This window comes from Boleophthalmus pectinirostris, unplaced genomic scaffold (assembly GCF_026225935.1).
Source record: "Boleophthalmus pectinirostris isolate CB_2022bp ecotype Guang Dong unplaced genomic scaffold, ASM2622593v1 HiC_scaffold_14, whole genome shotgun sequence".
NCBI lineage: Eukaryota > Metazoa > Chordata > Actinopteri > Gobiiformes > Gobiidae > Boleophthalmus > Boleophthalmus pectinirostris.
In genome coordinates this window covers 11,432,681-11,458,553 of record NW_026571047.1, presented here as the reverse complement: position 1 = coordinate 11,458,553, position 25,873 = coordinate 11,432,681, and the positions used below count along the sequence as shown (strand labels likewise).

General features: G+C 40.9%; 1 protein-coding gene across 1 annotated transcript in view; it reads left to right on the top strand.

Annotated features, from left to right (window-relative positions):
* The window catches only part of trrap (transformation/transcription domain-associated protein), a 70,963-nt gene that overhangs the window by 969 nt on the left and 44,121 nt on the right, over positions 1 to 25,873 (top strand). The window contains 39 exon segments of the mRNA XM_055149973.1: positions 141 to 190; positions 262 to 372; positions 548 to 652; positions 737 to 820; positions 978 to 1,034; positions 1,126 to 1,251; positions 1,547 to 1,624; positions 1,864 to 1,952; positions 2,267 to 2,363; positions 2,741 to 2,879; positions 3,127 to 3,205; positions 3,893 to 4,127; positions 4,645 to 4,981; positions 5,052 to 5,344; positions 5,425 to 5,616; positions 5,701 to 5,866; positions 6,227 to 6,483; positions 6,564 to 6,764; positions 7,909 to 8,060; positions 9,216 to 9,415; positions 9,608 to 9,825; positions 9,938 to 10,135; positions 10,275 to 10,535; positions 10,611 to 10,772; positions 10,856 to 10,952; positions 11,047 to 11,168; positions 12,658 to 12,828; positions 12,901 to 12,969; positions 14,564 to 14,683; positions 15,209 to 15,328; positions 15,412 to 15,576; positions 15,654 to 15,835; positions 15,926 to 16,124; positions 18,773 to 18,901; positions 20,255 to 20,521; positions 20,600 to 20,803; positions 23,848 to 24,006; positions 24,408 to 24,485; positions 24,487 to 24,546. Coding sequence (XP_055005948.1) covers positions 141 to 190; positions 262 to 372; positions 548 to 652; positions 737 to 820; positions 978 to 1,034; positions 1,126 to 1,251; positions 1,547 to 1,624; positions 1,864 to 1,952; positions 2,267 to 2,363; positions 2,741 to 2,879; positions 3,127 to 3,205; positions 3,893 to 4,127; positions 4,645 to 4,981; positions 5,052 to 5,344; positions 5,425 to 5,616; positions 5,701 to 5,866; positions 6,227 to 6,483; positions 6,564 to 6,764; positions 7,909 to 8,060; positions 9,216 to 9,415; positions 9,608 to 9,825; positions 9,938 to 10,135; positions 10,275 to 10,535; positions 10,611 to 10,772; positions 10,856 to 10,952; positions 11,047 to 11,168; positions 12,658 to 12,828; positions 12,901 to 12,969; positions 14,564 to 14,683; positions 15,209 to 15,328; positions 15,412 to 15,576; positions 15,654 to 15,835; positions 15,926 to 16,124; positions 18,773 to 18,901; positions 20,255 to 20,521; positions 20,600 to 20,803; positions 23,848 to 24,006; positions 24,408 to 24,485; positions 24,487 to 24,546 — 6,029 coding nt within the window.

The following is a 25,873-nucleotide window of genomic DNA, read 5'->3' as shown; positions in this document are numbered from 1 at the left end:
TTATCTGAGTACCTGTTGAGCACACTGGACGCTGAAAGTAAAACTGATAAGATCTGAGAACCTCTCCTGAGCACAACTGATGTGAGCAAATAATATATGGAAGCATGTATTCTCTCTTAAAATATTCTTTGATCATTTAGCGGATGAAACAAAGCTGAAGATGATGCAGGAGGTCAGCGAGAACTTTGAGGTATGTTTGCATCTGTACATTTATTGATATTATGGTATGGATATTTTGAAGCCATAGTATTTCTGTTTCAGAATGTGACATCTTCGCCTCAGTATTCTACTTTCTTGGAGCACATCATCCCTCGCTTTCTCACGTTTCTTCAGGATGGAGAAGTGCAATTCCTCCAAGAAAAACCTACTCAGGTACAAGGAAATGCTGTGTTATGTTTTTTTTGGTGTTTAGCAGAGTAATAAACAAAATGTGAAAATATGTTAGCAATATCATAAACATGTAATATTATTTGCCAGCCCAGTATTAGATAACTATGGATCATTCCACTGCACTAACATCAGTTACCCATTTCTCTTTTCTGTTTAGCAATTAAGAAAATTGGTGTTAGAAATAATTCACCGCATTCCAACAAACGAACATCTTCGTCCCCACATCAAAAACATTCTGTCAGTGATGTTCCGGTTTTTAGAGGTTTGAGTCTTTAGAAAACATACAAACATACTCCAGAATAATGATTTGTAATGTTGCATGGTTTCACAATGTATTTCTTTGCAGATTGAAAGTGAGGAGAATGTGTTGATCTGTCTTCGCATTATAATTGAGCTGCATAAACAGTTTCGTCCTCCAATCTCTCAGGAGGTTATTATTATTATTATTATTATTATTAGTAGTAGTAGTAGTAGTAGTAGTAGTAGTAGTAGTAGTATTAGTATTATTATTATTTGCAAGTGTAAATTAAATAAACTAAATGAAATTTAATGAACAGTAAAAAATTTAATGTTTTTTCTCTACACAGATTCATCACTTTTTGGACTTTGTAAAACAGATTTACAAAGACCTTCCGAAAGTGGTGGTATGTACATTCACCTTAAGTAGAGACACGCATTGTGAAATCTACTCCCACCTGCTGGCTTATAAAAGAAAAAATTGTCTGCTTCCCCAAGGCTCGCTATTTTGAGAATCCTCAAGTGATAGCTGAAAACACAGTTCCCTCTCCAGAGATGGTGGGAATGATCACATCTGTGTTGGTTAAAACAGCTCCAGACAGAGAGGACAGTGAAACAAGAACAGTAAGTCAACCACAGGGTTCTAATACATCTTGTATACTGTTTGTCTTTTGGATTGAATATCTTGCAGGACTTACTGAAACCACTTGATGGCAGTAGTGCACTCTGTTATTAATACACACTTTTTACATGTCATATATTACCAAGTGTCCTTTTTAGGTCTATTTCACTTTCGGATTATCTACCTTGAATGTTCCCCATAATTTTTTTTCCAATGTTTTAGTACTCCACCTTGTAATGTACTAATGTTATAAAAATGAATATAACCATGCTCTTTGTCTGCCTCTTTTGTCCTTAGCACACCATCATACCCCGGGGCTCACTGTCTCTGAAGGTGTTAGCAGAGCTGCCCATTATAGTGGTGCTGATGTATCAGGTGAGTGAACAACTTTGATGTGAAAGAAATGCAATATTTTGGTTATGTTGGCCATTTTAAAGAAAATACTATACATATGTTACCCGTGTTATTTGTTACTGTATTATGTTGTGGACTAGAATTTGATTATGGCAAACAGGCTCTCTATCTTGCAATTTCAATAATTCTCATTCTTTGCCCAAATATTTGCATACCAGAGTGCATCAGAATTTCCATAACATTTTGTTTTGTCCCTATAGTTGTACAAACTCAACATTCACAATGTGGTGTCAGAGTTTGTGCCTCTCATCATGAACACCATCATGCTGCAGGTGTCTCCACAAGCCAGGTAAAAACAAGTTTATTTTAAAACGACAACAACAACAACAAAGTAGCACAATGCCTCAATTAAACTAGTGAGAGAAGCCAGCCCATTTAATCCAGTGATAATATGTCAGGATTCTCTGGAACTGTAACTGTTCTTCCTAATATGCTGTAACAGCTGTATCTCAAACAAGTCACCCATGTAGAACTCTCTCCTATATGTAGACCAACAATCTTTGTCTCTAATTACCACACTCTGCAGGTATACAACATCATTAATGTCACTGATGACGCCCACTTAATGTTTTTTGTATGTTAATTGTGCTATTTCTATTTCAGGCAACACAAACTCTTTAACAAGGAGCTCTATGCAGACTTCATTGCAGCACAGATCAAGACTCTGTCATTTCTTGCCTACATCATCCGCATCTACCAGGTACACTCCATCTGTTTAATGGCTCAGCCTGACACCAGGGCACACTGCAGTTTAATAGCTGTGCATCAGTATCTAAATTTTTACAAGTGTGTCCATCACTAAAATTTCACTGATATTTGTTGCCGGTAAAACTATTTTGGGATTAATATGTCTTCACTGTTCATGTGATTTACTAAGCGGTGTTTTGGAATTAGTCCCAGAAAGGTAAGCATTAGTCAATCTTACAGTATCGGCAACTAATGGTTAGAGCATGGCCCCACTATACTGCAAATTGTTTGTGATAGATAAGGCCGTATTCTGTTGATATTGTTAAAATTATGATTAATAGATGATGACTTATAAATTTCCTAAATGTAACCCTGATTTTGCAATTTTAGGACCTTGTGGGGAAATACTCTCAGCAGATGGTAAAGGGTATGCTGCAGCTGTTGACGAACTGCCCCTCCGAGACGGCACACCTCCGCAAAGAGCTTCTTATAGCAGCCAAGCATATCCTCACCACCGACCTGCGGAGCCGTACGTACCACATACCATTATTTTACTGTGATTATTTTAAGATGAGATGCCTTAGATGTTGCACTTGGATGGTGTTTAAATCAAATTTAATCTCAAGAATGCTCAGACATCAATAAAAGCTTGTGACACATTTAGAGTGATTTTCCACAGTATCCCATGTTACTTCTGCTCATATCATTTGCAGTTAATGTTCTGAAAGAAACATTTTCTGATGAACTGTACTGACAAACTGATTCTTGCATTTCAGAGTTCATTCCATGTATGGACAAACTTTTCGATGAGTCCATCTTGATTGGCTCTGGCTACACTGCCCGTGAGACTCTGAGGTGAGTGTGTACTGTGATTTGATCTTTCATTGTCAGCACCCTCTCTGCTGCGGTGCTCTGCTCATCCAGGTGCACACAGGACGTCTAAGCATATTAATCAGACTGGTCTCAAAGGCTGCAGAGATTCTCGGGTTAACAGCCTGCAACACTGCCCTGTCAAACTGTCATGTACACCTGCATCTCCAGAGGGCACGCTGCCTACAATCCCTCCCCTAGGTCCGTTTCAATACCTCTTTGACCCTCTCAGTTGCCAAGGCGGCTCACCTCATCAACAAAATGGCTGTCGGTTCACATTAGAAGTGTGCAGGAAACGCAGAGCTGGATAAGAACTGGCAGGGCTATCAGTGTCACTCATTAGCTCCTCTGTCTTCCTCCTCTTGCATATGTCAAGCTCTGTTGCATGATCACCTATTCTGAATTCTAACAACAGAGGACACTAATTAGATACTGTCCAAAAGTCTTTTAGCTTTTGTTTCTGGTCGTTACCCTGTTCAATTTACCCCGCTTACAAGAGGAATGTCATTTATTCAGTTTCAGATACTTGGTCCTCTCTGATTATCACTTTTTTACAGTTGCACAAAATGTCAGGTAGTTGAGCATAGCCTTTTTAGCATTCACTACAAATCAGCCCTGGAATGTTGCTTGAATTCTTCTCCAAATGTCACACTTTGCCTTTTTCCTTCTCAGACCCCTGGCTTACAGCACACTGGCAGACCTGGTGCACCACGTTCGTCAAAATCTACCCCTGACAGATTTGTCCCTGGCTGTCCAACTGTTCGCTAAGAACATTGATGACGAGTCGCTCCCCAGTAACATACAGACCATGTCCTGTAAGCTGCTCCTGAACCTGGTTGACTGCATTCGCTCCAAGTCTGAACAGGAGAACGGCAATGGAAGAGACATTCTCATGAGGATGTTGGAGGTTAGCAAGTGATAACTGGTGGTTTACAACTGGTTATGAGAATATATGTGGAGAGTGAACTTAATGTGGGTTTGTTGCTAGTAAAATCAATGTTAAGTCCTTGTATCTGCATTGTGTTTGACTTAAAGGTACACTATGTAACTTATACGGTGGAGGGTCTCCTACTTGATTGTCTTCATGGAGATATTATTTCTTTGGAATGTTCCACAGTAGGGCATTAAACATATCTCCTTTGCACTTGTTCAATTACAGATGTTTTATAGCTCAAAAATATGTTAAAAACCTGAATTCTTCTGTTGTGCAGGCTAGCTTGTCCATATATTTGTCCATTGACCTGTCTGCATTGTGATTATCAAGTTTATTTTCATAATGTGGAATAACTGATGCAAAACTGTAAAATCTCCACGATGACAAGCAGGCGGCAGACCCTCCACCAGCAAAGTTACACAGTGCACCTTTAAACATAGAAGTCGGAGGAAAGTTGTTAATATAATTAACTTTTTGCCTTCTAAATCAGGTATTTGTGCTGAAGTTCCACACCATTGCACGTTACCAGCTTGTGTCAATATTCAAAAAGTGCAAGCCTCAGTCTGAAATGGGAGTGGTTGATCCTGGCGCCTTACCCGGAGTACCAGCCACCCCTACCCCATCCACTACTCCCGCACTCCCCCCGCCAGCGCCCCCCACCCCAGTCGCTGCCCCTCCTCAGCCTCCCGTTACCCCCTTCGACAGGGCCGGGGACAAGGAAGACAAGCAGACGTTTCAGGTGTCCGACTGTCGCAGTTTGGTCAAGACTCTGGTGTGCGGAGTCAAGACCATTACTTGGGGCATCACTTCTTGTAAAGCCCCAGGAGGTGTGAGATGAAATATGTTTTTTAAATTAGACTACGTGGCGATGCAAACTATAATTTTCTTTGTCCACAGAGGCTCAGTTCATTCCTAACAAGCAACTTCAGCCAAAAGAGACGCAAATCTATATCAAGCTGGTGAAATATGCCATGCAAGCCTTGGATATCTACCAGGTGCAAGTAGCCAATAATCAGCAGACATATATCAGAGTGGCCAACTGTCAAACTGTTCGAATGAAGGAGGAGAAGGAGGTCCTGGAGCACTTTGCTGGAGTCTTTACCATGATGAATCCACTCACTTTTAAAGAGATCTTCCAGACTACCGTGCCCTATATGGTGGAAAGGATATCAAAGAACTATGCCCTTCAGGTATGGGCCTAAAGACATTTTGCAGACTAAAAACTTCAATTACAAATAATTCTATGTTCTACTACCTATGTGTTTTTCAGATTGTGGCAAACTCTTTCCTCGCCAACCTGTCCACATCCGCCCTGTTTGCCACCATCTTAGTGGAGTATCTTTTGGAAAGACTTCCAGAAATGGGATCCAATGTTGAGCTCTCAAATCTCTACCTTAAACTCTTCAAGCTGGTTTTTGGATCAGTGTCACTCTTTGCTGCTGAGAATGAGCAAATGCTTAAGGTAAGTTTAGAAACCATCATTTGTGGTGCAGTATTTATAATATTTAAAATCTATTTGATTGTTGGATGCTTGTCTCTTTCTTAGCCTCACCTCCACAAAATAGTTAACAGTTCAATGGAGCTGGCCCAGTCAGCAAAAGAACCATACAACTACTTCCTGCTTCTGCGTGCCCTTTTTCGGTCCATTGGTGGAGGTAGCCATGACCTGCTCTACCAGGAATTTCTACCGTTGTTACCAAATCTTCTGCAAGGTAAACCCTCATAAAGTATTGACTAATGAAATTTACATAGTTGGAATAATTTACTATGAAAGCAGGCACACCAAAAATCTAAATTCTAAGCAGCAAACACTGATTCTATCCAAAACAACATTTAGAAATATTACTCAGATGCAGGACAATGCAAGATTATTCAAACATGCATGAATCAATCAATATCAATCAGCGGTTTTGGCTAGGCTCACGATGACTGAACATCATTATAACAGTAAAAGTTGATTTTATGTAAGATGTCCCCATTTAACCATGTCTAAACCAGGAAAAAAAACCATTTCCCAGGTCACTGTTCAAACTGCTGTTCCACATCATTCCCTATTAATTCTTTCTCTCCAGGTCTGAACATGCTGCAGAGTGGCCTTCACAAGCAGCACATGAAGGACCTGTTTGTGGAGCTGTGTTTGACAGTGCCAGTGCGCCTGAGCTCGCTGCTGCCCTACCTGCCCATGCTCATGGACCCATTAGTGTCTGCCCTCAATGGCTCCCAGACTCTGGTCAGCCAAGGCCTTCGCACCCTGGAGTTATGTGTGGACAATCTGCAGCCCGACTTTCTGTACGACCACATTCAACCTGTTAGAGCAGAGCTAATGCAGGTAAAAACAATAGCTGCATGTGTCTTTTGAAGCTCTTTCCTTTTGTTTAAATGTAATCATATGTTGTTTTATAATCTCAGGCTTTGTGGCGTACTCTTCGCAACCCAGCTGAAAGTATATCACATGTGGCTTATCGAGTTCTGGGCAAGTTTGGAGGCAGCAACAGGAAGATGCTGAAAGAATCACAAAGACTACTCTATATTGTCACTGAAGTCCAAGGTCCCAGTATTAAGGCAGAGTTTACTGACTGCAAAGCATCTATACAGCTGCCTATGGAAAAGGTAAGACCAGAACCATGTACTATTTTGTTGGAATTTCAATTGGCAGAGTCCATTGTTTTTTTTAAACTTCTGAAAGAATGGATGAAACTTAAAAGAGACCTTTGTAATCCTCATTATTACTCTGCACAGTGGGCAATATGTCCTTGTCAGAGGTGTGTGTGTGAGTTTGTGTGTGTGAGTGATAAGATGTATGTGTCCTCCAGGTAATTAAATTCATCTCCTTTTCTCCTCCTCATCCTCAGTCAGTAATCATCCATCTAGCGCTGGCCACCATGACGGCATTATTTACTCTCTCTAATGGCCAGTACTTCTCCTCTCTAAGCTGTTCACTGCATACACAACCTAATGCAAAACAGTCTGGGTAGTGGTTTAAAGGAGAAATGGAGTAACAACTTAATATTATAAATGTAGTAGCCTAAAGAATGACCAGTTTTAATATATGATGATTAAATGTGTAATCAGTGACCTATACACATCCATATATGACAGGCTGATCCAGTTTGTTTATCTATATCTGTATTTACCTAACTAGTAAATCCAATTACACGACTGGAATCTTAATAAAACCTTTTTTTTCCAATTGCTACTACCTTGTTTTAATTATATTGTAAGACACTGGCTAACCAAATATTTTTTTAAATTCTCAATCATTCATCTCTGCTGTTAATGTCCCTCTGTCTTTAATTAAATTCCCTCTGTTTTCTCAAAATATTTACTTTTAAAATTACTCCTCTCAGTTGTTGAATTTAGAAGGCCACTTCAGTTTCAGTTTTGACAGGAATATGCTGATATCCCAATATTCTGACAGGCCTACAATTCAATTAAGCGGCACCCTCTTCTCTCTTTCAACCTCTATTTTTTTCCACAGTCATCACTTCCTGGTTTTGTGTTCTGAGTGGCATTAATTAGTTTAATTTTCCCCCTCTTTCAATCCCTGGCCGCAGTGGCATGTCTGCTCATAATGTAGAAAATTGCATTGACCTTTACAGCGGCCAGATGGCTGTCCGTGTTTCTTTGTAAGTTAAACTCATAAAACCACACATAGGTTTTTTTGTATCAAAGTAATACATTTGTACCAGAAAATATAATACATGTAGTCTTAGGGGCTGCTTAATGTCATGTTTTGTTTTTACTCCTTTCTCAGGCAATTGAAACAGCTCTGGACTGCTTGAAGAGCGCCAACACAGAACCATACTATCGTCGACAAGCTTGGGAGGTCATCAAGTGTTTCCTGGTGGCCATGACCAGTTTGGATGACAATAAGCTTACTCTCTACCAGCTGTTATCTCACCCCAAGTAGGTTTTGTCTATTTACTTGTTGATATTTTTGTCACAGAAAGCTGACTCACATAGCATTGCCTCTTTTAACTTGCCACATCTTTCATTCCTTCATTTTAACCTGCACCAGTTCTGACCTGTGCCCCAGCCATCGCATTAACCCTGTCTGCATTATCTCCCGCACCTCTGTCACAAGCCCATATACCCCGTTATCACTGTCCCAACACATCGGCCCGATAAGCTCTGATACCAGCATAGCATTTGCTAATTACAGTGGCCTTTCCTCCTCCCCCGGTGGGCTCCTTTCTGAGGTGGAGACGTTTACATGAACAGACAAACAGGAAGGAGGTGACTTGTTGGAAGGCTAGTCACATTACCATCATTGATCCCCAGGCATGAGTTAATTGACTTTCAACTGTCTGTTTATGCAGCACTATGTCCCATACACTTAGCTGTCATCTGGCACTAATATAGACACACATGTGCTTAGTCTGATGGTGTTGCTGCCTCTCATATCATACCTGCCAAAGTGAAGTCAGTACCAGCTAGTTATTATTTTCAATTTTTATCTCATGGATATTTAAATTGCCATTGTTTTAATCTGTTATCTAAACCCCTCTTTTTCCTTCCCTTTGGTCACTGTAAATATAGCTTCTCAGGGAATAGGAAAAGACACCTAGAGCGATTCTCAAAATGCCAAGTGAGGAGAATGGTGCAGCCCAGAGTGACAGGCCCCTGAATCAGTAAAGGGCAATTAATCTGACATTCTGTCAACTGTCAGCCCTGCCCACCTTCTCCGCTAGATCCCCGCTTGCTTCTTCCCTCGCCAGCATTCCCTCCCCCCCTCCCCCTTCCTCCTTGTTCAAAGAGCAGTCTTTTAAATGGCAATAATGAAATGAAGCGATCCATCAGGTCTGCCCCTGGCGTGTGGCATTATAAAACACAAGCTCAAGCATGGAGAAAACAGCTGCTCGATCACCGTGTGGCCCAGTTGCCTTGAGCTGCAGTAAATAACAAAAATACCAACAGGGCACGACGAGGGAGGCACTGCTGTTTTAGTCTGGAGAAAGTATTGAGCATGAATAGAAAAATGAGATAAACGGAGAGGGCTGGCTACATTTTAATCCCGATGTTGTGAAATGTTAATATGGTCAAATCTGTGTTCTCCATCAGCTTCACAGAGAAGTGGATCCCCAATGTCATCATCTCTCACCGCTACAAAGCACAAGACACACCGGCCCGCAGGACGTTTGAGCAGGCCCTGACCGGGGCGTTCATGTCAGCTGTGATAAAGGACCTGAGGCCCAGCGCATTGCCCTTCGTGGCCAGCCTCATACGGCATTACACTATGGTCGCTGTGGCCCAACAGTGTGGTAAGGGGCTCTACAGCTAATATTAGCATAAGGTTTAACCAAGGGATTAGTCTTTAATGTAACAAAAACATTCAAATGTGACTCATGTTTGCATTAAAAATGTATTAACAAGAAGGAGGAGACACATCGTTAATAAAAATGAATAATATAGTAATAGGGTCTTGTTGATTTAAGTGTTTTCCCCTGCTGCAGGTCCGTTCCTGCTGCCTTGCTACCAGCTTGGCAGTCAGCCCAGCACAGCCATGTTCCATAGTGAGGAGAATGGATCAAAGGGCATGGACCCACTGGTTCTCATTGATGCCATAGCCATCTGTATGGCCTATGAAGAGAAGGAGCTCTGTAAGATCGGAGAGGTGGCTCTTGCGGTCATCTTTGATGTGGCCAGCATCATCCTGGGCTCCAAAGAAAGGGTACCTCATTTTTAATAAAACGTGCTTTTCTATGAAGTTCTTTCTCTAGTAGTCAAACTAGTTGTTTTTGGTTAATATCAAATATTCACCATGTACTCATTCCTATCCATAGGCTTGCCAGCTGCCCCTGTTCTCTTACATAGTGGAGCGTCTGTGTGCCTGCTGCTATGAGCAGGCCTGGTATGCCAAGCTTGGAGGTGTGGTGTCTATCAAGTTCCTGATGGAGAGACTGCCTCTGGTCTGGGTCTTACAGAATCAGCTGACTTTCCTCAAAGCTTTGCTCTTTGTCATGATGGACCTCACAGGAGAGGTAAGAGTGCATTATAGGACACCTATATCTTCACCACTGTTTTGACAGTAAGCATGACACAACTATAAGTCTCCTTTGCTGTTCCACTTTAAGTCTACTTCATACCACTGTACTTTGTAACTTATTGATTTTCGTGCAGGTCTCAAATGGTGCTGTAGCTATGGCCAAAACCACTCTGGAGCAGCTGCTGGTGCGCTGTGCCACCCCTCTAAAGGATGAGGAGAAGAGTGAGGAGCTGCTAGCTGCTCAGGACAAGTCCTTCCACATGGTGACCCATGACCTGGTGCGGGAGGTCACTTCCCCCAACTCCACTGTGAGGAAACAGGCCATGCACTCGCTGCAGGTGTTGGCCCAGGTCACCGGGAAGAGTGTGACTGTCATCATGGAGCCACATAAAGAGGTAATTAACCAACAACAATTTTCATGACAATGACATTCATGTTATTAATATTCTCATGTGAATCCTTTTCTTCAGGTTTTGCAAGACATGGTTCCTCCAAAGAAACATCTCCTCCGTCACCAGCCTGCCAATGCTCAAATCGGTTTGATGGAAGGCAACACGTTCTGCACCACTCTTCAGCCACGCCTTTTTACTATGGACTTAAATGTCATGGAGCACAAGGTCTTTTATACTGAGGTATGGATTACAAATGCTTTGATTTAAACAATTATATGTGTTTGTGAAGAAGTTTAATCAAGTTCTGTATAAATTTTTCTTAGCTGTTAAACTTGTGTGAAGCTGAGGACGCTGCTTTGATGAAACTTCCCTGTTACAAGAGCCTTCCATCTCTGGTTCCTTTGCGCATTGCTGCTCTTAGTGAGTTGGGCTAGTTTAATAATAAGCACATCTTCCATGTACTTTTTTTTTCAGCAGAAATGTAATAAAATTCTTATTGTTTCCCCCATTTTAGATGCCTTGGCTGCTTGTAATTACCTGCCACAGTCCAGAGAAAAGATCATTGCGGCTCTGTTCAAGGCCCTCAACTCCACAAATAATGAGCTGCAGGAAGCTGGAGAGGCATGCATGAGGAAGGTCAGGGTAACATCTACTGGTATTTCCCACTGTCATTGCCTGTGAATATATACAGTGTTATTAGACGCTAAGACCTTTACATTTGAACAAAATTAGGTTCTGTACCGTTATTTTCATGTAAAAACATAACATGTGTTTTGCGCCAGTACAGATGTATTGCAAAAGAAGCCCTTAGGGTCAAAATAAGACTGCTGTGTGCTGTCTGCATCTAATTATAGAGCATTTTCTTACTAAAGTCTCCATAAATTAGGAAGTGCATTGTTGGCATGCTAGTTGTTAGTATTACGGTGACCTCCAAACTCCCGACTTGGCCTCTGAAGTTGTAAATTGCAAATTAAATTCATCATACTGAATGAACATTAATGCAGATGCTAGGAATGAGTCAGGAAAGTTAGTCCAATAAAAATTACATACACCACCTTTTTAAAATGTAAATTTCTTATGTTGAGCCGAAATATTAATCCTTACACTTTCTTTCCCATTTATCTTTTCGTACCTTTTTCTCTGTACTTAATCATAGCCATCCCGAACCAGCCTTGTATCTAATGACCAGAGCATCCATATTTTCTTCAGCCAATACCAATCCACCTCGAGCTCTTTATTCACCTCCTATTTTTGTGTCCTTCATTTTCTTTCTTTAGCGCCATTACTCCTCCTCACTATTCTATCCTAAGCCATTTTTTTCCCTTTCCTTTCTCCCATTCTCTCTGTCTCTGCCCTGCTAGCACTAATGAGCATTGCCACGGCCCGATCGATACAGGATGGAGTGTTTGTTCCCGGCGTTGAGAGGAAAATGAATGTGGCTGCCATGCATCATTCGCTCCTGTCTGTGAGGGGGGCGTGCTCCTGTGTCAGCTGTGTTTTGGTCCAGGCATATATGTGCTCGCTTGTTTACACTGTACACTACCTCCTGACCATGCTCCCGTTTTAACTGGCCTTTAGTTTCTTAATAGAGATGCCCATGTAAGAACTAGGACACTGCCAAGTACAGGTCTTGTAGAGTTCTGTGTAGACATAATTTGTTTATCAATGCACACTGGAGATTCGAGCCGATTGTTCAGTTCATAGCAGTAAAGTGATTGCACCTAAAATAACATTTCTTTGTATTTCGTTAGTAATGTATGGATTTGAAATGGTGCTATAATGGCTGCACGATGATGATAGTCAGAGAGGGTAGTTTGGTTAGGATACTGGATATCATATTGAGCAGAAGAGGAATGATGATTACATGGTGAGAGTGGTGCTGTAGCAGATGGCTCAAAGGTAGAAAGAAGGAGATATTTTATGCAGTGAAATAGGACCTGACGTTTAGAATTTGGAATGAGCAAAAAGGATTCAAGGAATTGGATTTAGTGGAGAAAGGTAAATTGGATCGGTCAGTTTCTGTCCTTGTAACAGTATTGCTGAGCACACTACACTTGGCAGCTGGCAATCTAAAATGTACCTTTTCTTCATCAAAATTAACATATTATCTTTTGCACTATTGTAGTTCCTTGAAGGTGCCACCATTGAAGTGGACCAGATCCACACTCACATGCGCCCCCTGCTGATGATGCTGGGAGATTATCGCAGCCTGACCCTCAATGTGGTGAACCGTCTGACTTCTGTGACACGCCTTTTCCCCAACTCATTTAATGACAAATTCTGTGACCAGATGATGGTAAGTGATGTGTTATTTAATTGCATTTGTTAGTTATAAGAGTCTTGACTAATCAAATTATTGTTTTGTCAGCAACACCTGAGGAAGTGGATGGAGGTGGTGGTAATAACGCACAAGGGAGGCCAGCGCAGTGATGGCAGTGTGAGTATAAACATTAATTCTGTTTAATTAGCAGTTTACATTCTGATGTTTCTGAATCTGGCAAAAAGTAGAGAACAGAACAGTTTATACACTTCTGTGAAACTCTGATGGCCCTCTAGCAATCAGTATGGATGAAATGGAACTAACTTTGAATACTCCAGGCCATAGATATGTTGCTTTAATTTAGAAAATGTAAATTCCTCTTACATTTTCTAATTAAAAATAACATTGTACAGTATCCCCCTAAGTTCCTCCCTATATTCCAGACTTGTTTAATAACTCAAACTTTGTACAAAGAAGTGACATAAGGAGACTGTATTTTCTACCTGGTCTCTGTTCTGCTGACACCTCACCAGAGGGACAGAACGGCCTTCTATGCACACAAAACCACAATCACATGTAGTCCACACCTCTGTTCTGCTGTGTGGTCCCCTCCCAAAAGATTTGAGCGGCCATATTACAATCAATGATTAATTAGGCGCCGGACAGACGGTGCTGGGCCCTGTGCTGCTTCTCCTCATTATACCCCGACGGATAACCTTGTGAAGATGCACAAAAAGGTGATGGAAGGGAAAAATTGGATAGCTTCTGCTTATGGAAGAGCTCCCTGTTTACAAGTTTATCCCATTTCACATTAAATTATCTGTTGAAAAAGATGTATTTTGACCCTCTTTCAAGCCTTTTCTGCTGTTTTGGAGAAATATTATTACTATTATTCAGATAATTTCAGTCATATTGTCTAGCTTGACCCAAGTTTCAAAAGCAGCAAACGGCATTTAAATTTTTTGTTTGGTTTCGCCTCCCTCAAACCACTAATACAATAAAATTCAGTCTTGATTCAGTGTTATGAAATATCAACACAAAAAGGAAATTGAAGAACTAAAAGAACTGGAAGTTACAAATGTCACAGTCTGTATTCAGCACTTTATCTATTGTGAAGTTATCAAAAAGACTTTCTCCTCTAAATGTCAAGGATGCCGCGGCTAACATTTCTGAACACACTACATCCTGGTTATCAAACACTTCAGCAAAACTCCCAAAATAACTCCTCTCTAAAGTTCTGTTGTCATTTGGCCCTGTTTTATCTTCTCGTCTTTCCCATGAAACTACACACCTCCACACAACCACACAAAATGCTGTGCTGACTCTGCTCATTGTCTCCCCATTCTGGTATAGCCTGCGATGGAGGGCGTTGAGGTGAGATGTAACCTGGTGTTGCGCCCTCTGTTGGTGATTCTGTCAGTGAAGTAAAGCTTAATCAAGCCAATGTCGTGCTGTTCAATCAGACTAATGTTGTGAAGTTGCCCCATATTTTCCTGTCCTTGTGTCTGTGAATGTTTTTGAGAAAGTTGGTCTCACATTCTGTTATCAATGTTTTGTCTACAATCTCCTAAAAAGAGACAACATATGTATTTCTGTAAAATGTTTGTAGCTTTGCTGTCAAAAGTTTTATCTACTAGTTGTCAGTTCTCGTCATGTCTTTTCACAGTGGCTGCCCATCAAAACAGTTTTAGATTATGTCCGTTCCGTGTCATTTGCTCTGTCCATGTCTCACCTGGTGTCCTCTTCCCTGTTTTGCCGCTTGTGTTCATAGGAGATGAAGATCTGCTCGGCAATCATTAACCTCTTCCACCTGATCCCAGCCGCTCCCCAGACCCTGGTGAAGCCACTGCTCGAGGTGGTGATGAAGACAGAGCGAGCCATGCTTATAGAGGTGCCACTCAAATACTTTAAGCTTAACTTTTCTGATACTGGCAAAGCTGGATAATGTTGGTATTAATGTGAATCTTTATTCTCATAATATTCAGATTGTAAGCTTCTGGACCTAAATGCTTGAACTTGCAGCTTTCTTTTAATGCAAGCAACAAACTGCACTTTTATTAAGACAGACTGGCATTTAAGTGAAAATGTATTCTAATCTTTGCAAATTTAAATGCAGTTTCAAAGTAATACAATTTCTACAATAGTTTGTACAGTATCAGTTATTATTAACACATATAATACCAATATTACATCACATTGAAGTTATGAAAGATTTTTATAATGTCACACCACAGCTTTCATACTTTGAAATCAAATTCTTTTTGTCTTTTTTTTTTTCCTTCCAAATAATCTAGTAGTGTTCACATCATTATTTCCTTATCTCATATTATTATAATGCTATTTGGCTTGTGTACCATAATTTTGAGGTATGCGCTGCCTCCCCTCACCCCTGTGCTGCTGTTTGTCTTTGCCGTAGGCTGGCAGTCCGTTCAGGGAGCCTTTGATCAAGTTCCTGACGCGGCACCCATCTCAGACCGTGGAGCTCTTCATGATGGAGGCCACTCTCAACGACCCTCAATGGAGCCGCATGTTTATGGTCAGCACACATGCCTGCCCAATGAGCTCATAATCAGGAGCTATGGCTTTGTACTACTATTCTTATTGTCCTGTCTTATCCAGAGTTTCCTCAAACACAAAGATGCCAAGCCACTAAGAGATGTGTTGGCATCTAATGCAAATCGTTTTGTCCCCCTCCTGGTTCCTGCTGGTACTGCAGCCACCGTTCGTCCTGGATCCCCTTCCACCACCACTGCCCGATTGGATCTACAGTTCCAGGCCATCAAGGTAGTTTTTGATAAGTAGCTTGACTGATGCATATGTGTTTGCATCATTGAACCCTTTGTTGTGAACTCTTTGTTCAGATCATCAGCATCATTGTAAAGAATGATGAAGGGTGGCTGGCAGGCCAACACTCTCTGGTCAGCCAGCTCAGACGGGTCTGGGTGAGCGAGGCCTTTCAGGAAAGACACCGCAAAGACAATATGGCTGCCACCAACTGGAAAGAGCCAAAGCTTCTGGCCTATTGCCTTCTTAGTTATTGCAAGTATGTATTCAGATAAATATATGATATTCAGTTACCTGTTGAGTTTTGAACATTTGTCATGTTAATGAAAATTGTTGTTCTTATTTGAAGAAGGAACTACTCTGAGATTGAGCTGCTATTCCAGCTGCTGCGGGCCTTCACAGGGCGTTTCTTGTGCAACATGACTTTCCTAAAGGAATACATGGAAGAGGAAATTCCCAAGAACTACTCCATTGCCCAGAAACGAGCCCTCTTCTTCCGCTTTGTTGAATTCAGTGACCCTCACTTCAATGATGAGCTCAAAGCAAAGGTATCCTCTATGCACTCAAATAATCAGAGCAGAGAAATTAAATTAAAACACTGCACCACAGGGACTTGGAAATTTGACAATGACTTTCATAGTTTAGCCTTTAGAGTTGACACTTCTGGGCTTGCTGTTCTGCCAAATATAGTCTGTGTTTTAGGTGAGCAGGCATAAATACAGTGGCTTTTCTCTGGCATTCTCTGTGAGTTTGTCAAGCTGAGCCTGTGATGAGTTGATTATTAAGTATATGTAAGTGCATATGCTCAGGGAGCTGTCTGGTTGCTGTGTTTTGTAGCAGAAGTTATTTGATGGAGCCTAGAAGGTCATGGGTTTCAGGTTGTAGCCCCTTGGAGGCTCACAGATGAATGCCTCTGTCCTCTCTACCTGACCTGCTGTAGTAAGCATTACAATCATTCAGGCTGCTTTTTAATTAAGCTCACGGTCCCATATGCTTACACACTTTCACACCCACACTCACATTTAAAAACATACTCTGTGCACAGCTGTACCAGGACCAGCACCTGGCTCAGAGCAGCAGCTGCACTCATGCTGAACACAATGGGTCAGTGGGGGAGGCCTGGCCCAGCACTGGAGCACATCACCAAATGGCATTGTGGCAAATACTCCCAATTACTCACACATAGGCACACATAGAGAAGGCACTGGCAGCTCACCAACACCACCTAACAGAGGACAGTCACTGTGTTAAAACCACTGCTCCAACCTCAGGAACACACTGCAAAATATACAGTAGACTCTAAATAATGTATAAATCTGCAGAGAGTTGTAAATGTATAGCTCTTTTTCTAACATTTTATTTTTCACCACACATATCCCCCATCATTGTTTTAGTCCTAATGAACTCCTCCGCGCATACTGGTTCTGCTTGTTAGGCTGTGTGCCGGATAAGATAATGCACTGTGCTATTGTCTGTGACATTATTTATTTTACCAGTTGTAACAAAATCATCCTGGAGGTGTTTGTGTTTCCAATAATGATCTTTGCAGTCAGAGTAAACATAATGTAGAATTGTAATCAGTCAGACATCTGCATAAAATTCATACGCAGCACAATGTCTGCTCTGGAGGTTATCTTTTTCCTCCCACAGTTTTCTTTTTAAGCATCTGTGAGCTGCCCCCTCACTCTATCATCTGGTCTGAGTAGATATCTATCTTTATAATATTCATATTTTATTATCTTGCTGTTCCAGATCTGTGTTTCTGTACGTTTTCGCCAAAAAATCCGCTCGCTTTGGTTTAAGTCCCAATGCTTGTATGGCACAAAAGTGGGACTATTTCACATTGAAAAGAGGAAGATGGAGAAGGAGAGGGACTGTGTAGGAAAGCGGCAATAAATCACTGCCTGACCTCATGCTGCTCCACAACAGCTTTCGCACAAAACTCTTCTGGTGCGGCTAAAGCATTTCACTATTGGCAGGATTATATTTCAGGCGGATAAACAAACAAACCAGCGGATGGAACTTACGAGGCACGCAGCATGGCGATTTCCCATTCTGCCCCACTTCCTCCTTTGTTCCCGACATGACACGGAGCGAGACGGAGCGCTCCAACACGCTGTGCTAGCATCATTTTCTCTGAGGTGGCACGAATCAAACTACTGTGTTAAACTAAAACAAGCAAATGTATTTCAGTCAGATTGTGAACCTGCCAGATTCCACTGCAGGGGTACACGTGTAAACAAAACTTCTCCACAGGATCTCTGACTGCCGCTTTGAATGGGGTTTCTATTTTGTTCTGAAATTATTTCAGTGTACAGAAAAAGATCTAGTAAAATATGTTGGCATGCAGGAGAAACAAAATTTAAAAAATGATATAAATGTGTGCTGCCTTCAATGGCCTCTACAATTTTCAGTAGTTGGTGACATCACAAAAGACTTCCCCAATTACTGCTAGGAGTTTCTGATTAAAAACATCTGGCTGCAAGGGTGGCGTTTGATGTGTTTATACCTGTTAGACATATCACACTGCTCCCTGTACCTTCAGACCCCACATCTTTCTCTCTCCTTCTTTTTTATCCAGCAGCACTGTTTAGCAGTTCTATTTGAAATGAATATGAACTTTGGTTGTGGGCTGAGTTTAGGTTTTTAGTCCTGTTTAATTACATAAGACTATAGTAGGTAATAGTAAATAGAAAATATTTTTGTATGCATCGTTTGGCTGTATGCTAAAAAATACTAAATCTTACTCAACAAGTTTCAATTGCTTAGTCAATGGATATTCTTCCATATTAAGAATAGTATTTTGATCAAAAGACACTTTGCTATGCTGTTGCTGGATAATGTTCTATGCTTATATGAAAATATTATGACTCAGTCAAGTCTTTAAGCTTCCTTTACTCTTGCCCTCTCCTTATGTAATCTAAAGTTGTTATCAGCCGAACGCAAGGACTGTCCAATTCAGAAAATCTAACCACTTCATCACATAATTACTCTCATGAAGGTGCCAGACTGCAGGTTCCTTTAATGTACCTTTTTGAAAGACCACACCTGGTGATTGTTCTGATTAGTGCCTTCACAAAAGTGCCGTCAGGTATTCTTTGTAGGAACTTAAAGAAGGAAAAGTTGTGTGCCCGGCCTAAATTGACTTCTTATCCAAAGACTAATTGAAGATTTAAACATTTTTTTCTGTCTTCAGGTTTTGCAGCACATCCTGAACCCTGCCTTCCTGCATAGTTTTGAGAAAGGTGAAGGCGAGCAGCTGCTTGGACCGCCCAACCCCGAAGGAGACAATCCCGAGAGCATTACCAGTGTCTTCATCACAAAGGTACACTGAATTAAAATATGTACAAAAACATTGTGTATTTGTATAATACATACTACTCAATCAGAAGACGTTTTGTTGGTGCAATTATTACATCACAAAAGCTGGAATTATTTAGATAATAGAATTTCCTCTGCAAAGAAAAAATATCCTGTCTTTTATAATGTTTGTTGTACCAAGACAATAGTACACATTTGGACTCTGAAATGTAAAGGATTCTTGTTTGTCAGTTCATATTTCAGTCTTCTCCGAAAGGTCAATGCTCCTGGAGTTATTTACACTCTGAACAGAATGATATTTAAATCATATATTGCAGATCTAATCAAAGTGTCAATTTGATTTTTTCCCCCCCCAAAGCCTGTAGTCTTAATAGTTTCTTTGCAGTAAGTTGAGATGTTACTGAGAACATGTAGCCTCCTTCCTGGTTTGGTTTCCGCTTCTGTTCATTAGTCAACAGCTTTGTCCCCGAGTCTATGTGATTTCATTACCTGCTGCATTTCCTCTCATAATATCCTATCAGACCGCCATCTCTCCCTGTCAATCTTCATCAGACACAATGCACACAGCATGGTGCCATTTCCCCAACAGTACCTAACCATTTCTACATGATTTAATTGTTGTCATTCACATTGCTTCGTTCATCCACCCACTCCTAGCCTTTTCCTCCATCGCGCCGCATCTATCAGACAGAGTAATGTCTGGTGTAAATGTCGCTGTGTGACCATGCGAAAGGTCAGCGTGTTTGTTTGCTGTGGCAGATCTCATCACTGACTAACAGCAGTACTAATGGCTGCTAATGGCTCTTCTACTCTCGGGTTAAAACCTATTTCCTCACACACTCTCTGCTGTCCTCTCTCTCCTATGGTCTATGTTGTCTCTGAAATATGTTACTACTATTTCTTTGAGAAATTCTTTAATTGTTTTGAAGATTAATCTTTCATACTTGTTTTTTTTTTTTTTTTTTTTTGCAAACAGACAGGGCAGAACACACCTAAATATGCTACTATACTAAAATTATTTTTGATAATCTTTTGATAATCTATTTTTGAATTTCTTTTAGACAATAGACATTTTCAGCTCAAAATAATAATTCATACTGCATGCATGTGGTCTCATAATAGTTTTTGTAAAGCTCAGTCATTCTAAAACTGTTCAAGAAAGGTGATATTTTATTCTATCCTATTTTTTCAGTCCAATGTAATAGTGTATGTCTTGCCTAACTGTGAATAAAATCAATATATGTTTAAATGTTATCGAAAATTACCTTTTGTCTAGTTCAGATAAGCATTTATTTGGTAGAGTATGTTTTGTGTAACTTGAGCATGCTAGCAAGCTAACCATATCATCTTCTCTCAGGTTTTGGATCCAGAGAAGCAGGCCGATCTGCTGGACTCGCTCCGGATTTGCCTGCTGCAGTTCTCCACTCTGCTGGTGGAGCATGCACCGCACCACATCCATGACAATAACAAGTCACGCAACAGCAAACTGCGTCGCCTCATGACCTTCGCTTGGCCCTGTCTGCTGCCCAAAGCCTGTGTGGACCCAGCTTGCAAATACAGTGGCCACTTACTACTGGCCCATATCATCGCCAAGTTCGCCATTCATAAGAAAATTGTTCTACAGGTATGAACTATATCGCTTTAAATCCATTTTTACCATCTGCCATGTTATATTAACTCACAAATTTTGTTATTTTCTCAGGTCTTCCACAGCCTGTTGAAGGCTCATACCATGGAGGCTCGGGCCATTGTCCGTCAGGCCATGGCCATTTTGACTCCGGCTGTGCCTGCTCGGATGGAGGATGGACACCAAATGTTGACCCACTGGACACGCAAAATCATAGTGGAAGGACACACTGTACCACAGCTGGTGCACATTCTTCACCTCATAGTGCAGCACTTCAGGGTAAGGATCAGTACCTCATCTCGGCATTAACATTTCTGTTTTTGGATGGTTGGTGTAATTGTTGGTTTAGTTGGTCTGCTAGTCAAATTTGGATATAATTTTTCAGAAATGGTCCAGTGTGTAATGCTGAGTACAGTTAAATCCAGAGAAATTTCTATACTATTGGTGGTTTTCAGATTCTTGAATATGATGTTGCCGTACTCTTTGATGGAAGTTTTCCCTGTGGTCACATAGTATTTTACCATGAAATATCCAAAAGGTACATTCACAAATCTTGAATCTGCTGATTTCTATTAGTGATTACATCCATTAACTTCTTGTATTACAACAAGAAAACTGCATTTTAAAAATATTTATTTTAGCTGCCTCATCTGTATTAACTATTATTCGCCTATAGAATGATGTGATGTCATCTGGAACCCAGCAACTGTGAGCCATTGTTATAGTTTACTTTTATAATGTCTTAATTTGAGTACAATCAATCACTGTTTTATTTACAGCAAATCAAAAACCTATGGTGAAAAGGGACTAATAAGATGAAGGATTGTATTTGCTTCTTATATTTAAGGTATATTTAATGTAATGCTTTGAAATATTACCTGAAGAAACATATACTTAATGTTAGAAAAAATGTTATGGCTATGTAAACTTATAAATTGTGCTCTAAATGGTAACAGATAATGATCCAAATGGGAACATCATTCAAAGCTGTGTTATTTTTATGGCTGTCTGATGAGCTGTGTAATACATCAATTAGCAACACCTCATTTCATATTGACAATTGCAACTCCTATTTGGTCTGTTGTTGCTTTAAATTTTTAATCACTATCACCAGGCTACTGTTCACCATCTTTCTTTTGCATCACAATCTAAGCTGCATTTTTCACTCAAATGACCACAGATCTTTAATTTTGTGCCCAAGTCAGCACCACTACAAATTGATCGCCAAGTTGAGAGACATTTTCTGGGGCAGCCTTGTCAGTAAAGTCTGCGACCGTTTCTTAGCACTAGACTGGCGTTTCCCCAGCTCCCCTCTCTATATCGCTCCCTCTCTCTCTGTATCTCGCTGACAGGCTGCTCGCACTGGGCCAGATGACTAATCTAATGTAATCACATCAGCATAATTACACTGGGGAGGAGATAATGACAGACAGATGAGAGACTTGTGCGTGCGTTGGATATAGAAACACAGGAGAATTGTGTGTGTGTTTGTGTGTGCGCGCGCATGATGGACAGGGCTAAACCACTCCGTCATTAAGGCGCTATGAAGTCCTGCTCCATCCACTGTAATTACCCTCAAAGTGAGAAGGTTTAATATTCTTTGACACTGGCAACAGCCTTCAGATAGACATCTCATCTCTCGCTCTTTTGTCCGCGTGCGTTTTGGAGTGCTCCACAGTCCCAGTTCAGATTGTGATGAAGCCAAGTGCCTCTGGAGTGCCAACGCTCCAGGCCGAGTGCGCGTCGTCATGTCCTTGAGATTAAGGAGCAGCGCCACTTTTGAGAACTTGCTAATTTAGTGGCCCCAAAGTTGATGCATAAGTCATGTAAGTGCACATACACATGCTATGGTGGATAACAGGGCCAGTACAGTATGGATAAGTGTTTTAAATGCTTTAGCAGAACAAAAACATGTTTTATCATTAGTTAAAGGCGCAAAGCTACTGTATTTTCTTAATGTTGTAGGGTCTGCCAGCGGCTCCTCCATGGAGATATTACTACTTTTTAGTAATAGAATGTAGAATTCTAAGACCTCATGCTAAGATAAAGAAAGTACCGATAAAGCTCAAAATTAAACTAAAAATGTACGGGAAAGCTCAAATTTTTCTGTAAATTTTCCAATATCAGTGCCTACTCAAAGGAATATCTGGTTTTGATACAAATTTTAGTATCGATTAGTATCTGCTTTTTGATCTTTTTGACCACCCTACACCACACTCGCCCTGTTACTTGCCCCTGGGGTGTTACCATCTTGTTTTTATGGAGATAAGTTTAATGCTGTTCTTGTGAAAAATCCAACCAATGCAATAACATCTCTATAGAGACAATAATACAATAATTGTATAAGTTAAACAGAAGTTTTTACATTATACTAGTCTGATTCATCATAGTCACAATATTCTGTCCTTTCTCAGCTTTTTTTTTAAAAATTATTATTATTATTTTTTTTTACCATTTCAAAAGTTCACTGCACGGCTGGTCATCATTGGGCTCTTTCTTTTATATCTCCATTTTGTGCCTTCTGAGATTGAGGTTATTTGATGTGTAGATAAAACGGCCAAGCAGAGAGTGCCTACAGCAGGCTCCCAGCTATACGGACTTTGTATGTGGCTGGTTCTGTATAGTTGCTGCTCGTCGCCCGTGAGCCCATCCCTCATGTGAACCACTGCAGTTTATTTTCAACTCGGCCATTGGCATTGAACACCATCTGCCACTCCTGCTTTGGGAAATCAAAATGCAGGACTGTCCCACTGAATTATCTGTGTGTGGAATATCAACCAGTCATTGAAACTCTGAGTAACCTTCTATTCTGTCTGTAGTCTGGTTAGTGTGAGGTCAATGATTTTCTAATGCTGCAAGATAGTCGTTGCTAATATCCAGAGTGAGATTATTATGGATAGCAGTAGCAGTTGGTAGAGCGTTTGTCCACTGATCTGAAGGTTGGCAGTTCAAATCCCCCTCTAAACATAAAAACATCATTGGTTGAGCGGTCAGATCCACTGGCCCACAGGTTGGCAGTGCAATTCTAGCTCCCACAGATGCTGTTGTTGTGTCCTTGGGTAAGACACTTAACCCACCTTGCCCCTCGTGTCTGTGTACATTGGTGTGTGTGAATGGGTGTATGGTTCCTTGATGTAAAGCCCTTTGAATGCCCTGAAGATGGAAAAGCCCTATATAAAAATGTGACCATTTACCGTTTTATTAACTAGTACATCTCTTAGGTTGCATTTCCTCATCCATGAAAGTCAATTAATATTTTCTAGGTGAAGATCTTTGCTAACTATGTAGTTCTAGTTGTTAATATGTTACTTATATCTTTTCAGGTATACTATCCGGTACGCCACCATCTGGTCCAGCACATGATCAGTGCCATGCAGCGACTTGGATTCACTCCCAGTGTGACCATAGAGCAGAGGAAACTGGCTGTGGATCTAGCAGAGGTGATCATCAAGTGGGAACTGCAGAGGATCAAAGATCAACAGGTAAAGCATCAACTAATCAACCCCCAGTTATGACTTTGTTAATTATATCTAACTGAGTAAGCTAAAAAAAAATTAAACTATTGTTGTTTTTAATAAGAAGCTGCAAGGACTGTGAACTAATCTTTTTTCTTTTTTTTATTATAATGTTGGTTATTCTGTGTGCCAAACAGTATTTTCTTATCAACAGACTAATTGTTATGATTTTTAAGAATTATTAGTCTGGAAAAGTATGTGCCATCCAAACACCCCAAAATCTTCTTGGAACTTTGCTGGAGAACTGCAGAAGTTAGTTAGGGCTAAAAAGTCTCCAAAACTCCCACACAAAGTTAACTCTTTAACATAGATTTTATCAGAAGCGCCAATAGCAGATGGCACTGTAAATCTCTCCTTTTATGTGACAGCCGGAGACCGAGGCTGACACGGGTGCGGGCGGAGAGGGGACCAGCGGTGTCGGGGTGAAGAGGGCCCTTGACAGGGGACGCCGCGGCAACTGGACAAGACGTCAAAAGGTTCCGCACTGCCACTGGGGCTGCCTCCACGGTGAGCTCCATCAGCTGTCACTCAAAAAGCCGAGTGTGGTGCATAATGGTGTTCCACAAAAAGCCACATCACACATCATGCCTTCTCTGGTTAGAAAGTAGTGCTATTGTCAAAGTATGTGCCAGAGGTTCAGAAAAGAATGGTCCAATGAATAATATGAAGTAAAGAACTTTGTATTGGGGGTTGTGCAAACTCATCAAAAAAGAAGCAGTTCTTCCATCAATCAATATATATTTATAGAGCAAATTGCAACATACAGTCCCTGACAAAAGTCTTGTCGCTTATCCATTTTGTAGAAACAAAAGCTTATAACCTGACTTTAAATTAATCGATTGGTTTTAGAAATGTCTCATATGAAAGCTAAAACCCTGCCAAATTATGCTCAATATACTAAAATAAATTTGCTTCACTGAAGAAAGATTGATCATTTAATGAACACAGAAAGGTCAGATTTTGGCAAGACAAAAGTTTTGTCGCCTACAGAAAATTGAACAAATAATTTACTTCAAATACAAAAATATGTTGCATAACGTCAGTGAATTAAGTAGTGGTGCTGTGAGATCCATATTTAATATCTTGTATGACTTCCATGAGCTTGAAGGACTGCATCCATGCGGTTCGACAATGATTCATACAATTTGTTGATGAAGTCATCAGGAATAGCAAAGAAAGCAGTCTTACATGCCTCCCAGAGTTCATCAAGATTCTTTGGTTTCCTCTTTCATTCTACCCCAGACATGCTCAATGATGTTCATGTCTGGTGACTGGGCTGGCCAGTCCTGGAGCACCTTGATCTTCTTCGCCTTGAGAAACTTTGATGTAGAGATAGAAGTATGTGATGGAGCACCACCCTGCTGCAAAATTTGACCCCTTTTATGGTTGGGAATGTAAGAGGTAGCTGATACTTCTTGATATTTTAGGCTATTGATATTGCCTTCCACCCTGCAAATGTCTCGCACATCCCCATACTGGATGGAACCACAGACCATGATTTTTCTGCCACCAAACTTAACTGTTTTCTGGGTGAATCTTGGATCCATGTGGTCTCCAGTAGGTCTCCTGCAATATTTGCGGCGGCTGTGATGTAATTCAACCGAGGATTCATGTGAGAAATCCACCTTCTGCCACTTTTCCAGTGTCCATCCTTTTAGCAGGCTGTGGGCCTTGGCAAATGCCACACGGTTTTTTAATTGCCTTTTGTTTAGTGCTGGTTTCTGTGCACTGATTCGACCATGGAGGCCATTTCGAGACAGAATTCTACAAACTGTTGTGGTTGACACAGGGACTTGAGGTGACCAGGCCTGGGGGAGCTCTGTTGCAGTGGAAA